General features: G+C 36.9%; 1 protein-coding gene across 14 annotated transcripts in view; it reads right to left on the bottom strand.

Annotated features, from left to right (window-relative positions):
* Positions 1 to 1,862: 1,862 nt before the first annotated feature.
* LOC148678104 (nuclear factor 1 B-type) overlaps positions 1,863 to 16,508 on the bottom strand; it is a 168,891-nt gene continuing 154,245 nt past the window's right edge. For all 14 annotated transcript variants that reach the window (XM_088631781.1, XM_088631766.1, XM_088631773.1 and 11 more), the window contains one exon: positions 1,863 to 8,017. In XM_088631781.1, the coding sequence (XP_088487907.1) occupies positions 7,888 to 8,017 (130 nt within the window). In that variant the 3' untranslated portion in view covers positions 1,863 to 7,887. The remainder of the gene's footprint in view (positions 8,018 to 16,508) is intronic.

Here is a 16,508-nt window from a genome sequence, read left to right as displayed (position 1 = left end):
TAAGATTAGTTCTGATTGGTTGAGAAGCTGATTGAAGATTATGTCACACAGAAACAATGATATAATGGGACCAATGGTGGAGGGAGAACAATCAAGGTCAGGAAGTGTGGAACATAGCAACAAAACACACATAGACCACACACTGGGACATAACAACACCATTGCCATTTCATACAGTTTATACTTTGGGGTGTTATGTTGAGCAGCTTAACATTAAACAAATTCATACACTGTAGACCTACAGCTGAAACAGAAATTGTAGATAATTTCCATCCATTTTCTATCCGCTTCTTCCAGTTCAGGGCTGCAGGGGAGCTGCAGCCTAGCTCAGCAAGAAACAGCCGCAAGGCAGGGTACCCCCTGGACTGGAAGGGCGCAGGGCACACAGAAGCCTATTAACCTACCAGTATGTTTTTGGATTGCGGGAGGAAACTGGAGTATCCAACGAAAACCCATACAAATACAGGGAGAATATACAAACTCCACACAGACAGCACCCCAGATCTGGAACTGAACACAGGGCCCCAGCATTGTGAGGCAGCAATGCAAACTACCATGCTCCACCATGCTGAGATAATATCTAAATTATACTAGTATACTCTGGTTTTCTCAACAGTCCAGTTTGGAACAAAGGTTATGGGAGTATGGAAAAGGCTGCCCAACCAAGTAGTCAAAGTGAAATATATGGAAGAGATTCTTGCATTAGTTAGCTACTATCAAACAGGAAGGACAAGAAACATGCCTTCCTCCCACATTTATTGTACGGGGACTGAGTAGCAGGTATTGAGTTGTGTTTAATGAGGTTTCTCCTTGTGCAAAATCTAGATTAGATTCTGTGGCCCCCATGTACTGTAAACAAGGTTCTTTAAATACAAAAATCAACATACGTTTTTTATCGAGTCAATGAAAAAGTATAGCATATACAAACGTACTGTATTTGCATTTTGAAGCTATCATTTATCAATACACCTTTTACCTAAATACTGTAAATAAATTAAAGTGCAGTTCCGTCACCACATTAAATACAACTAGCTAAGAGAAGTGGTTTAAATATCCATTTGGAACCTATTTTATTCTTGTATCGCCCACATCAGAAGCACAGCTTGCATTCAGATTGAAAAGAACAATGAAGTGCTTGCTAAAAATCAGACAAATGCGCATCTCAACTCCCAACATCCAATTTTTGAAAATGGAAGAAGAACGCAGAATTTCAAACTGGCTCAGAGGCTAAACCTCAAGAACACTTTTGCTTTTGTAGTTTGATATTTATGTGACTATGCCTCCGATGTCTGTTTCTCAATAGCAGAAGTAAATGCAAAGCCATTAATGATGAGAGAAAAATTCTGAAATCACAAAAGGCTGCATTCTTTCATAATGTTTGAATGTTATCGGTGTCCTTCAAAAAACTGTTTTGACATTCTTTGTGGAATACTGATATTTTAACTGTGGCAATGTTTCCACAACACAATGTTTTGGACAACACAAATAGTTGAATTCAAGCTAACCACAGTTTTCATTCAAAGTTATTTACATTCAGAACACTCGTGAAATCAAGTGTCAGATTCCTCTATTTAAAATTACATTCTTCAATCGCCAACTGGTGCTCCAAGAAGTGCCTTTCTAACCTCGAATGGTGATGGAATGTGATCTTGAATACAATGTTGCAGATCTGTTTCTCGGTGAGAACACTAAAAACGTTGCCAATCCCGTGAAAATGAAGTTGAAGAAGAAACAGAGGGCGAAGTAGAGTAAGGAATGCACTTTACACTGGACCTGTGGTGTAATAAGGCACCGTTTACATTGGCACAAAGGTGACTGGATGGGGACTGACAGCTGAACAAAGAACACCAAGCATAACAGCATTTTGTAGCATAGCTCATTTATTGTTTAAACAGTTTTGCATAGGAAATATATCCACTTCCAGTAATTGACTGCAGTATGAGCAGCTGCTAGCAGTATAGGCTGGATATAACAGTAACAATCACAATAAGTCAAGCTTTATTTACACTGATTTTAATCTTGTGGCATTTTTAGTCCTTGCACAAACTACAACTAGTTTAAAGGCAGTGCTCACTGCTTAGCCAAAAGGACAAAGTTAAAAAAAATGGAAGAGAAAATCAGGCTCTCATTCTGAGACCTAGGTCTCTTGGACTGCAGACAATTGTAACACCAAAAGGCTTCTAACATCTAAAAAAATTGACATACAGATACCAACACAGGAACTGTGAAGACACCTGTACTTCCTAGAGCCCTGTTTGTTGTTGTTTACTGCAGGAATTTAAAATGTTATAGCAAAGGATGTAAAAGTGCCACAAGACCCAAAATGGATCACCCTGCTGTGTAGCTAGCAAGCATTTTTTAAACTGACTACTTGTCACCTACTGTTGTACTAAATGTAGCATTGAGAATCTAAAGAAACACACTGCCCTACGAATTTTTTTTTTCTTTTTACATTTTTTTTTTCCTCAGAGAAATATCAAGAGACAGGGGGACTCCATCCCAGCTGACTAGAAGATTCAAATGAATGAAGCACAAACAACCGCTCTGTCGAAGACACATTCCAAACTTCAAAAAAAAATAAAACAGACTAGGGAAGAGCCACCCCACACATTCTGGATTTTGAAGTTTTCTGACAAAATTTCTATCAAGAAGTACTTTATATACAACTGAACTCCACTGAGACTGTGAGCTTGAACAGGCACTGCTTTTCTGTTTTTGATTATGTTTTTTTGGTAAACGTTACATATGCTGGTTTTTTGTTACGTTCTTGTTTACACAACCTGATGTCAGTTCATGCCATTATCAATGCCCTCCAAATCAAAACACATTTATATAGAACATATTTCTTAAATTTGATCATCAGTTTACTAATACATTTGTCATATCAGTCCCTGTAGCACAGTTTTACAACACATTCAGTAAAAAGCCAAGATTTCCACTGGAAAATTAATTGCATTAGTGCCACTGGTCCTTGCACACTGAAAGGTTCAAGTTTCTCAACTGACACAATCCTAATCAGAATGACACACGTAGTCCAGCTGGAATTGTGTGGTCATCATATGCTAGTGAGACCCACCAGTGTCACTGATGCAATTTGAATTATTCTTGGAGCTGTTAAATTGTTTCTTATGTGTACATTATTTCCATAGATTTGAAACTATTCAGCCCTTAGAAAAAAAAAACACAAATAAAAAAATGTAAAACTGCAAAAAAAAAAGTAAAAATTGACCATTTTCATCTTTTCCCCCCCTTGTAACATTGTGTGCTGTGGCAAGGAAGCAGTACAAGGAGCTACCATGGCATTGGAAAACAATGATCCAAAAATGTAATGGAAGATTAGAGGGCAATTTAGGGTATCATCCATGTTATTATGATGTACTCAACACATGTACCAGTTGTCAACCACATCTACACACAGGTCAAGAAACGGGAAACTAGCAGAAAGTGCATACATGAATGTAGCTTTTCTTTGAACTCCACCAATAATGACAGGAATAAAATGTAAAGGGAGTAGACATACATACTAGGCTTAATTATAGTTAAATTGTCCTTATTAGCCAGCACGTTTGACAATTCTCCTTGTAAAAGAAAAACACCAGGGAGCACCCAACACAATTGTTTTCTAGGTGCATAGTTTGACATTTAATATAATTGATTTGAAACCATTTATTTCACAAATGACTAGGATGAAAACAAGTAAATAATCTGGTATCATACTAAGGGCCTAACTGCCAGCAACACTGTATTGCCCTTTAATCACACTTTTCAAAACTAAATCCTGTACACATTATGGCAGGAACCTATCCTGCAGCCTTCATAGTGTCAAACAACAATGTGTGCGCATATACACACAGATGAACAAGATCTTGTGTCAATTCTAAAATTGCTTTCCATTGGATGTTATTGACAGATTGTAATCACTTAACTGATGTCTTTAATCAAAGTGGAAATTCTAGTCTTACTGTCCATTATGTACTGTAAGCTTTACATTAAAAACAGCTATTTTGTAGTTTAATTTTTAATTACAGAAACGCTTTCTATGGCCACACTAACAAAAAGACAGTGTTACTTCCAACATTTAGGAAATGTTTCCAAAAAACAAGTTAATCAACATTTAGTACAATAAAACCCTTCATAAAATGTAACCTTTCACCATTTACAATTCTGTAAAGGATTAATATCCTCTACTCTTTAAGTACTGGAATACGTATCAATTGAAAAATGGACAGTATTTTTTATTTATAAATTAAGGTAAACTGGAGAGTTTTAACTCAAGTCCAGTTTCCATAAAAACAAATGTATGGTTCATTTTAACTAAAAAACAAAAATTGGAAATAGCACATATTCATTAAATTGTTTCAAAAGTTACCTTTGCAAAATTGGGCAAAAAACAAAACAAAACAATACAGTGTACAAACTGCTGTCTACAAGGCAGGCGGTTCAATAGAAAGACCCATGATTCTTCTCAAATGATGCAGCTTCAGAGTCATTCATACACATTTTACAGAGCTGCCAAAGCAAATAATACCCCAAGGACTATTGCTATATTATCGTTGCCATGAGTTCCTTTATGTACAGTCTCCTTCACTGCATTAGCTTCCCTAAACAAGCCTTAAACATTCTTGTCACACTAGGGGAAATGCACTTCAGTGGCATCGCCAATGGCTAAAGGCTGCAAAGCACTTAAGTTTAAAAGAAGTCAGAACAGTGCACATAGAACGGGGTGGCTTGGTTTCGAGTCAGAATAAGCATCTTGGTGAAGGAGGAGAGAAGAAGCGTGACTTGAATTCCGCACATGTACCAGTGCCGGACAGAGCAGACCAGTCTCACCTGTTACCTTTCAGGCTCGCCTCCCGTGACGAAGGGAATCGCGAGGTGGCAAGGAGTGCAAAAAAGGTCGAAGAGATGGAGGTTCACGCTTGCATCACATTAGGTAGTAAGGTGCTGAACTCTACTGTTTCCGGTGCACGTATCGCTTAGAGATCTCAGTACATAATGCCCCTGTAACACAATCTGCCTGAGAAATTCATGATTTCAATTGGCGGCAAGTCCACAGAACACTGCTATGACAACGATTTGCTATGTGCGGTACATGCTTCTAAAGCACGTAGTCCTTTTTTAGGGAGCTATGGAAGATTTCCCATGACACGAGGATGACTCACCAAGATTCGGAATTTTTTCCCACTCCTTATTAGATAATATGTTAGAAATAAAAGGACACAAACATTCTTCTTAAAAAAACTATAAGTAATTATAGCTCCAAAAGGAGGTTTCCCTGGAATATACAGGTAAAGACGATGTAATTAGTGCATATCAGATTTGTTAGCAAGTATAAAAAACAACTGAAATAGTATATTTAGAAATATTTTACATGGGTTCTGATATCATAAGTTGCATGGACACTACATAAATGAAGGTTTATTGAGAAATGATTTTACATTTACTACTTACATCATTGTGTGTCAGTGATTGTAACACGTTTCTTAAAAGTCACTTAGTTCATTAAGGCATCTGCTAAGGAAGTCTTTTGCATATAGCTACTTATAGTATGGTCCTACTATCTTATAGGTAAAGGGTTATTTTAGTGTTTTCAAAATGCAGCAGCAATGGAGAGCAAAGAATGGATCTAAATGTAACGTATGTAGTAATGATCACTTCAGCCCTCCACTGACACGGAGGTCATGAACATGACAAGACCTGAATTGCAATCTACATGAACTGTGCACTCGTTAGATCTCCATGTAAGCCATTTTCATGCAGCTGGCTGATTCCAATTTCATCTACCTTCCAAATACTCCTCAGCTGATTGTCAGACTCAAGTCACACCTGCTCTCCTATGAAAATGAGCTTCTTCCAGGAATCATGCTAGCACCCCAGGTGGGAAGTTAAAAGAAGAAACCAGTTTGTCACAGTAGACAGATCAGTGACTTTGCAGCCATATTAGACCAAGGGTGCATTCTTCACAGCCACGCTGTAAAGTTTAAAAAAATATTCCCTCCCCCCCACTTCCCCACAATAAAAAAGAAATGACACCCCTCTCCATCTCTCAGTACACAAAAAGACCTTGTCACACACTGCATAGAAAGCAGTTCCCACTTTGGTCAATTAAAAAAAAAACAACAAAATAAATGTATACAATATTGTCTATCTCCATACTAGCTTATAATAATCAATATAGCTAAAAGCACTACCTACATAGGCAAAACTTGGTATTGCATAATTCTTATACATCTGAACCCCCCAAATAGTAATTGGAAGATGAAAATAAAAACAAAACAAAAGGTTATTAGAAAAAACACCAAAAAATACTGAAAAATAATGCTGGTTGATTATAAACTTTAGAACGGCAACTATACACAGCCATGATATGCATTATAAATGTGAGATAAAGTAGTAAATGTAGTTAAAAATCAATGATGTCACAATTTCATCCAGAGTACAAAATATTTTTTTTTCATAAAAATGTTAATTCTTAAAATGGTAATAAATGCAGCAAAACACAAGTGTAGTGATGTCTCTTTTATATTCAAAGGCAAGGCACGTAATGTGGACTATATAACTTCGTGCAAATTAAGATTATTGGAAAGAGTAGTTAATATATATCTGGTGCCGAGATGCAAAGGCAAAGTAACTGCCATGCGCACTGCAAGTTTTCGTGACCAAAGGGGTCTGTTGAATTACAGGTTCACAAAGCACCATGCAACTGCTCAGCACCCTAAGGACAGTGTCGTGTTGAACGCAGAAGTCAATACATATATATATTTTATTTCTTTTAAACTTATCCTGCATTCATATTTTTTATTGTTTTGTAAACAATAGCTTCATAAGCTTACAGCCAAATGAATCTGCTCTTTTTCTGTAAATACGGAATTGTAAGCCATTTATACACAATTTGTGTCTCTTGTTCTACGGTTTTCTCATAATAAATAGTCTGCCTCCAGGGGAGGTTACGGCTTAATAAAATATAAGTGCTGTTTCGTTCATGTTTAGTTCTATTCTGTCACACGCTCTTGGTCAAGCACAAACTTGTCGACGTTTCATGATCCATTTTCCCCTTGAAAATTGAGGATACAGCTCGAAATTGTTTTTGTAAGTTTTTTTACTACAAAAAACAATTTTATTCCCCTCAAATTTAGAGTCTTAGGGCTGACAGACTTCTATAGTTTCCCTTCAGTTATAAAATTTTAATTGCACTTGCCTCAAGAGATTTTTTTTGTCTTTTTTTAGGGAAATATCTTAATTCATTTTGCATTATATGGGGTAATTTGCCTAACCTAATAAAATAGGTTTTGATTTTTATTAATTAATTATATATTTCTTTAGAGTTCAGACTCTTAGTGTACATACTTTTACCTTAAACTAAATATCAGCACTGGATCAACAGGATTACAGGTTTAAGATAAAGTTTAAAACAAAACGGAACTGTGGCATATTGAAGAAAATAATTTCACTTTCGACTTTGTTGCAATGGAAATGTGGCAAATGGTTTGATTCATGAGCCTCTATAGGTGACATCAAAATTCACTTGAAGAGCTTCAGTTCTGCAATTTGCCAGCCAGCCTTCGCAGATTATCATTTAACCTGCTTGTAAACCAGGACTAGTGCTCCCAAAAATAATCAAATATAAAAAAAAACTAGCATATCATGCAAACATTAAGGCATCTATAATTGTATTGGATATAATCACAGTTTTTAACTGGGGGATTTCTTACACAAAGGCTGTCTGGCATGAGCAATATCGCCTCATCACAATGCTTCAACCAACCCTTAACTGTTCTTGGCCAGCGTCCCCCTAGTGAGACACTGGAGATTGTATAAGTGCTGCTTGCTGGTTTGTTGTCAGTAATTCTCAGTTCTGTCAGTCCTCACTTCCTTTCTTGTCTGCCTTCAGTTGCTTGTTTCTGCTTGAAGGAAGGGTTCACCAATGATGTTTATGCTGTAGTTCTGGACATTTGTTGGCAGAATCGGAGTCCCGTTCGACACTTGGAATGGAACTAAGCTCGCCCAGGTACCAGGACTGCAAGAGACAACAAACAGGAAAATGAAAAGAGTTCAGACACATGAGTCTCAGTCTCATGGCATAACATTGGCATAGCATTGTTTGGTCACAGTTTTGCACATTAATGATTTAAAAAAGGCATATTTGTTAGTGATTTAATTAGATGCAACTCTTAATTTTTAGGGCACAAACAACACTCCCTGTCTTTCTTAAATGGTGGAGTTATTAAATATATCTTCAATTCAACTGTCAAATGTGGTACACGACAAAAATACCACTGATTGTATAAGCATCAGAACAGAACCAGTGGCTATTGAAAATATAGCATGGTTATATTATACAATTCAAAGGGGTTTACAGCAACAATTAAAGGAGTTTACAGCTAACATTACCCTCAGCTCCATAAGACCAATTTATATTTTGTTTATACACACAAAGACGCACATGAATATATATATATATTATACACACATGGTAAACATACAGCACCCTGTAAAAGCTTTCATACTCTTGCAGAGCTTTCCTATTTTGTTGCTTTAAAGTTATATATACTGTATAGCTCATCACTCAGTCAGCACTATCCCTAATGTTAAGCATACAGGTAGCAGCATTATGTTGGTAGTTCTGGTTCTCGTTAGCGTGGTCTGGAAAGCTATTCAATACTGGTGGGGACATACTGTAGATGGAGCAAAGTACGGCAAATCCTAGAGGAAAACCTGCTTCAAACTTAAAACATGGACAAAAATTCACCTTTCAGCAAGACAATGATTTGAAGCACAAAGCTATGAGAAGCCCAGTCAAAGTCCTGACCTGAATCCTACTGAGAATCTGGGAGAACTTGAAAGCCATTGCCCATAATTGAACCCCAAGAACTTGAGAGAGCCTGAACTACTTGAATTAAGCCAGTGTGCTAAATAGATTGTCACCCAAAAAGACTTGTAGCTGTAACTCCTACCAAAGGTGGTTCAACCAATAGTTCATCAAGTCTGGATACTTATCAGCTTATCCATTTTTGTTGACATTTAGTGCAACATAATCTTAAAAGTCTTCGGTTTGAGCATTGGGGTTTTGAATTAAATACTATGTTTAAAAAATGTGTGCATCATTTTGTAATTTCACAAAACGAGACACCATAATACATCTGATTACTTTTGCAAGACAGTATAACATAAATACATGTATAAAAGCACACAATTTAATGCTACTTATGAGCTTAGGCCACTCAGGAAAGAAGAGAGAACAAGAAATAAATACATACAGTAAGCACACCTGCTACAGTAAATACAATTTTTTTCAATCCATCTAAAAATTAGGAAGCACCATTTTTAACAATAACAGCAGTGTTTTTAGCTCTAAACCACATACTGCAGCCTGGTCATGAGTCCAGATCACATCTTCAATTTCCATCAAACAGTTTTTACCCATTCGTAAGACGGCATCTTCAAGAAATGTTTCAATATTTATGCATTATTCCATGCCTACAATGAAGAGATTAATGCAATCTCATGAGACAAAAACAAAAAGACAAAAACGTAGAGGTAACAGTTATACATAACCACAAGCCCCTGAGTTTCTCCTCAAACATTTATGCGTTATTTAAACTAGTTTGTTTCCGTCAGTCCCTGAAACATTATACAGACGCAGGTTTCATTAGATTCAGGCATCCATTTGTAAATTTTATTACCATTCCTACACCAGAGCGCTATTTGCCTATTCCCAGTGTCTCTTGGATACCTAAAGGGCTGAGTATATTGCCGGATTTATGTTCCTCTCAATGTCCCAGAACATTATTAATACAAGACAATAACCCTCTCAACATGATCAACCTCCTATCTGACATTGACATAAATCATCAAAATGCTTTGACCTTTTGCTGGCCTGTCCAGAGCCTACCATTGTAATAGTCACTTTACTGACACGTAACCATGTCTGTTAATATCCAGCTTAGCTAAAGAATAATGCCAATTCGTTCCTCCCAAAAACTCATTAAAAGTACTGCCTACAAATATAGTCAAGGATTTCCTAGTTGTTCACAACAGAAACAGAAAACCAATGGATTAACAACACACTAAAATAATGCAGGCAGCAAGTTATATGACTGCAAATACAGTAAACCAACTATTGCCAAATAGCTTGGCTTTCCTGTTATTCAATTATCAAATCACAGGGCAGGCTAGAGACAATGTATAATATAATGAAATTAAAAGTTAAAGCTCCTGTAAATTATTTAAACTTTCTGAAAATGTTTTTTTTTAATATTTTTTTTAGAAAAAAGAAAACACAGGAGACAGCAGACATGTTTGCTTTTACAATGTTCAAATTTTATGCTGAGTAAAGAAAAACAGTCTTCCAAGTTTTATAACTCTAAGCTATGCTTTATATGAACAGTATTTTAATTCTATTACAGGCCTGCGTTCTACAACATCAAGTGATATGTTTGCACATTCCTGAGTTAGCTAATATTTTCAAAAGAATCCTGACCAGATTGATTCTATTAAGAATACATTACTGCCAACTTTTTTTTGTGAAAACAAACCAACTTCAGATAAAGTGTTTCCTGTAAGGAATGAAAATAACCTCTAGCTATGATGAGCCCTGTTCCTATGAAAACCTACATAAATATGATTTATTTGAAATGCCTTTAAAATCAAAGCAAGAAAGAAATAAACTAAACCACTCACTGAACCAGGTAGAGTCCCAGAAGTTCCATTTCTGCATTACAATCCTCACGTACGACTCCAGTTTGATAGGTGAAAATCGATCTTATTGCAAGTGTCTTATTTCCCCGTCTTACTGGCCCTGCTAGTTTCTCCATATTAATAGTAAATGGACTGTGACCTTCTGTTGATTGAAACTGGCGAACCAAACTTGCTTGGTGGATGACCTATACACGTGGGGTTGCTTAAATCTCTTCTGCGTTGAGGGTTCTGTTCAGATTTTTGTCTGTTGTACTAACACAAATGTACTCTGCATTAGCATATTAACCCTCATTGTCTTTAAATTGCACTGGCAAAACTTGTGAAGTTTACAAACGACTTGAAGGTTCTCTTGCTCACGTACAAGGGTCTGAATGTTCTAGCTCCAGGTCAGCTTAAGGACTTACTGCACGAGTATTCTCACGTATTCTCCTGCTAAAGCTTTTCATGTACAGAACAGGTTATACTCTACTTTTGCTTTCATTGGGTCATTTTGTGGTGCTTTTTTTTTTGTTTAAAAAGAGTTATTCATTGTGTATTATGTGTGAGCTCTTGTTTTATATTTTATGGAAAGTGTTTAAAAATTGTATTAATCTGATTGTCCTTGTGATGATGATTATTATTTACACACTCCTATCATGAATAACGATTTCCAGATTCAACGCTACAGCTACAGCTGCTCGTCTTACAAAATAAGATGTGATTACTTCGGTACATGACAGACTGAAGTGGCATGCATCAGGGTTTTTGTGAATGTATTTTGGAAAGGACTGTGGTCAGCACTTTTAAAGGTCTATACTTCTGCAGCAGACTGAAGTAAATGCAGGTTGTAAGTGTTTAATTACTTTATACATTTTCAGTGCCAGAGCTGCTTTGTCATCCCTCTCTCATACATCTCACTCTTAATCAGACAGCCAACTGCAGCAGAAGCTTTCAGGACCCTGCAAAATGTCTAGATATAAGCAGAACAAAGGACTTCGCTGTGGGATGATATGCTGTCTCTTTTGTAAATAATGTCAGACAAGCCTGTCTTCAAACTTAACTCGGTTCTAGCACCCACTTTTTAATCAATTACGGGGCAACTGCCTTGTTTTATTCATCACATGTAAATAGAAAACAACACTATTATTGTTAATTAGAAATGCAGCGCAAATTAAAATATATGCACAGACAAGCACTTTGTTGTTTCTATAGCTTACTGGTATGTATACGCGTTGAATAATTAGGCAGACAAGAAATCCCCATCTTAAATACCTGTCTTGCACAATCGCTTCTTTCTGTTTGCAGATTACGGGACATGCTCAATATTCTGTCAACAGGGTACGATGCCAACAGAACCGCCTTTGTTTCAGGAAAGAGGTTTATATGAAAGGGAAAAAAGCTGTGAAAAGAAACTGAACAACTTTTTCATCACACTTTCTGCAGGTGCAAGGCTTCCATGAGAAAAAAAGTGGGTACAGGCATTTGGGTGCCCGTTTGCCTTTGCAGAGAGGGGGAGGTTAAAGCTGGAGTCTTCGGGAATGGAGCTCTCAATCTAGGATGTGGAACACTGGCTTTATTCTTCCTCAACCGTCCCATACTATCAGGCACTACAATAGTGTTAAATGCAGCTAATTACATGATCTGCATTTTTATACAAATCATTTTCACTGAGAACCAAAACCATATGCGCTTAAGTTACATGTTTTATGTGTTTTGAGGAGTCCTGTCCTCGCTGTAAGGAGAAAAAAAAAGTAATTTGGTTGGATTCAGTCCTAAGAGGGTTAAACTAAAGATCATGTCTATACCATTTCTGGCCTGGACTTCACTCCCACTCCTGCCTCCCCACCTCTCTCTCTCCCTCTCTCTGTGGCCTGCCAGAAATCATCTGACAGGAAATGAGAGATTAGGTTTTTCCTACCTAGCTGAACAAAGAGCACACAGAACAGCCAAACGGTCTATAGGAGAATAAGAACTTTCCTAATTCTACTGGAGTCTTTAGGGCCGCTCAGGCAGTAAGCTCTGAACAGAGAGAGGCAGAAAAGTTGGTCCTCCACTTTGAGATCTTGTCTGTGGATCGTTCCTTTATTTGGAGTACTGACTGTCCATACTGCCTCTTCCTTAGAGGTTAACTTAAAAGTCGGCTACATAATCTTGTGGAAAATGGACTTTATTGATTGCTGCGGTCCATTGTTCCCCTTTTTCTAAGTCCCTAAAGTTCAAGTTCAATATGGCATTACATCATGTCTGGTTTCCCTGGGATACCAGACGGCTTGAGACGTGACCGCCACTACAGAGAAAACAAACAACCTTCCTCACGCTTCACCTCCCTTATCGATTCAAACGTAAACTTGCCTAAAACTCCCCTCCTCACCCCCCGCCTGTTTCTCCAGGCCCCTCCCCCTACCTTCATCCCCAAACTCCCCACATACACCCTCAACAAACCTCTCACTAGCACGTCTGAAGTATGCGGCATGGTTAATTTAGGGATTAAGTTCCAAATTAGATTATCTAATGGCATCTTAATGGATTGCTGACCCATTTCCTGTGGAATGGCAGCATGCAAGTCTGGCTGAAATTCAATTAAGTGCTAAGGAAGAGCACACAAGACACTTGACTAGATGAGTACAAGGAAAATGTTTAATTTTCTTACAATATCTCCCAATTTTAACTGGTACCAACCTAAATGCGATTTGAATAAGAATGTTCAAAAATCAGCTTTTTACCATGTCAGCACCTACACTACATTACATTAGCAGGGAGAGTTTACTCAAAATTGGCATCAGTCTTAGTTGATGGTGGCAAAGTCATATCATGGCACAAGGACCTGGAATTAAAAAAATGAATGCATTCTTAAAAAATCTAAACTTTAAAAATATAAATAATACAAGGCTATAGAAAATCAATGTTCAAATATTAAAGTGCTTGCTCTGTATTGAGAATTGTTACAAACAAGGCAAGTTTAGGTTAATGTACTGTAGTTTAGTGTAATGTGTAGTTTCTTAGGATTTGAAAATTAATGATCTATATCATACGCTGAAAGCATAACATCCCAAAACTGATAAAAGAAACACTGAGCTTAGTACAACAAAATGTGGTTTTACAATGGTCATCACAGTTTTCACCTGTGCATGACAAGACATTTCACTAATCACCAATAGTATCCAGATGCTGTTGACTGGAAGTAATATTACTCACCACACCTGTTGTATACGGGCTATATATAAATAAGCCTGGAGGACATCTATGTATTTACAGGGTGGCATTTAGTTCAATTTTCTTTTTCAAGTTAATATAGCTAGAACAGCTTAACAGAAAAGCTGATTAAGTGACAAAGACAAGCATGTAATGGAAAAAATAAAATTAGTTGAATCATGTTGAACTGTTATTATCCAGTGATACATTTCCTACTTTCTGGTACTGTAATCATTTATGCCGAACGTACATGTTGCAAAAATCTGGCATATTTTTCTAGAATGGATTTTTAAATATTTTATTCTCCAGGAAGAAACACAAACGTAGAAATGAATGTTTGTTATATTCTTAAGAATTCCTCACTGACTCCTTCTAGTTCCCCTGACACTTCCATTGGTACAGGTTCTCCAACACCTTATCCAAAGTGTTGCCTCCTCCATATTTCATGGTGGGCTGCAAGCACTCCTCTTTCAAATTCTTCTAATGCCTCTCTAACCAGCAGCTCCCTCCCATCACAGTCAAAAGAAATAAAACAAAAGAATCATTCAGAGTCATCTGGCAAAATGGCAACACAATGATGACAAAAGCCCTCTCGTTTAGGGCCTCTAGCAATACAACTGGTGAGCCTTTTTTTCTTTCAGTTGATTTTACTGTACAGTATGTCCTCAAATTTGTTTGCACTCTTCAGTCACTTTTGTAGCTACTGTATATTCTCGTTCAACATAAAAAGAGGCTGAGAATACATAAAGGACTGGCTGAGCAATGGTGTTTTATGGAGTATTCTTTGATATTCTGGGAATAGCCAATTGTGTGTTATAGACAGTGGATATATGATAACATTTCAAATAAATAGCAGATAATCAATGCACTTCAGAGGACATTACCCATTTATTTTAAAAAGGTAAAATGCCCTGATCCTTAAGTTGTTCACTGAACATTTTCTCTTACCTCCAGTTTGCTACTAGGAGGCACAAAAAAGGTCTTGGTTTTCAGATGAACTTAAAAAAAAGCCCCTAAGCTAGAGGCTGCAAAGGAAACACGGCACTCTGAGAATAAAACTCCCTAGGAATCCTGCGAAACCAGCTGCTGTACTGTACGTTTATATGTCAAGATAACAAACTGAAGGCAGGAAACGCTGACCTAGTACTTTTGCCAAGACAGCCTTATTGAAAAGCTACATAGGATTAACTCTTAAAGAACTGTACTAGAGTAGAGTGGTTCTGAGAGTCTAATGGGAAGCACTTTGAAAAGAAGAAGAGCTCTGACAATAATTCTCTACATAATTAAAAAGTAGAAGATTTGTCAGAAAAAGAATTTCAAGGAAACTGTCAACATGTTTATTCCAGACTTCACTTATCATAATGGTTTGCAGCCCACAAATACAGAAAACAACTGTGATACTAAGTAAATACACTACTTACTATACAAGTATTATACTTATATACTGTAAATCATGTAGTTTCAGACAACCAGGGAACAAACAAAAAAAAAAAACAATTTCTTCTAGTGATGGCAACATTAACAAAAATATTATTTTGGTTACCTTTATTCTTAAAAGGACAAAATCACAAGCTTCTTAGGACAAAAATTTCACTCTCCTTTGAGCAAAGTGTATTATTCATTTTAGAAATAGAAGTAGTTCTCTGTCAAGCAATAAATATGAAAAAGAATTTTTAATCTGCAAACCCTTTCCTCCTAATCTTTATTATTAACTGCTTCAGATTTTTTTCCAAATAGTTAGCCAATTAATACCAAACTTATAATAACCAAATGAAAACATGTAATTCTATATTGGTATATCTACTTTGCCTTAGAAACAAGAGAAATTTTAATAAAATACTGCAATGTGCTACCTATCTATCCATTTTCTAACCTTTTTATCCAATTCAGGGTCGTGGGAAGCCAGAGCCTATCCCAGCAAGAAGCAGGTGCAAAGCAGGGTACACCCTGGACAGTGGGGGACACCCAGTCCATTGCAGGGCATGCACAGACAACAAAGACAGGCATTCACTTACTCCAGGGCCACTTTTCCCAGATCCCAATTAACCTACCAGTTTGCCTTTGGATTGTGGGAGGAAACCAGGGTACCAGGAATGTACAAACTCCAGGTACTCCAGGAATTGAACCCAGGGCTGTTTAGTTGGTACAGGACTAATACTTGTCTTCAATAGACTATGATACAGTATCTCTGTCAATTCATTGTATTCTTGAATGATTTAAAGTAAATGGGACTTTTGGGTTGATCTTAAAAAATGTTCAGCCACACTAAAAAGTATTAAAAATATTCTTAACTGGTGTTTATGAGGTCTACATTGCTGTCATCACTGTTTTTTTAAAGTAGGCGTGCAAATCAATTTTCTGTTCTGTAAATTCCTACAAAACTTTGTCATAACCTGTAAACTAAAAAAAATCATCATAACCATAGTATTAACAACTCAACAAAAGTAAATGTCCCAAAGGAAAAAAAAATCAATACTTAAAAAGTTACTATAAAAATGACTTTGTTGCTAAATAAGCACACTTCTGCATTTATTGTATGAAGATCTGATTTGCTCACCACAGAGGGCCTCAAACAGATGTTTTATGTATGCTTTACTTCCAGTGACACAACTATGTTTGCCTTAGCCATCTGAGGCCTT

This window comes from Lepisosteus platostomus, chromosome 1 (assembly GCF_059453375.1).
Source record: "Lepisosteus platostomus isolate fLepPlt1 chromosome 1, fLepPlt1.hap1, whole genome shotgun sequence".
Taxonomy (NCBI): Eukaryota; Metazoa; Chordata; class Actinopteri; order Semionotiformes; family Lepisosteidae; genus Lepisosteus; species Lepisosteus platostomus.
Note: the sequence above shows the minus strand (reverse complement) of the source record. Positions and strands in the feature narration are given on the sequence as shown.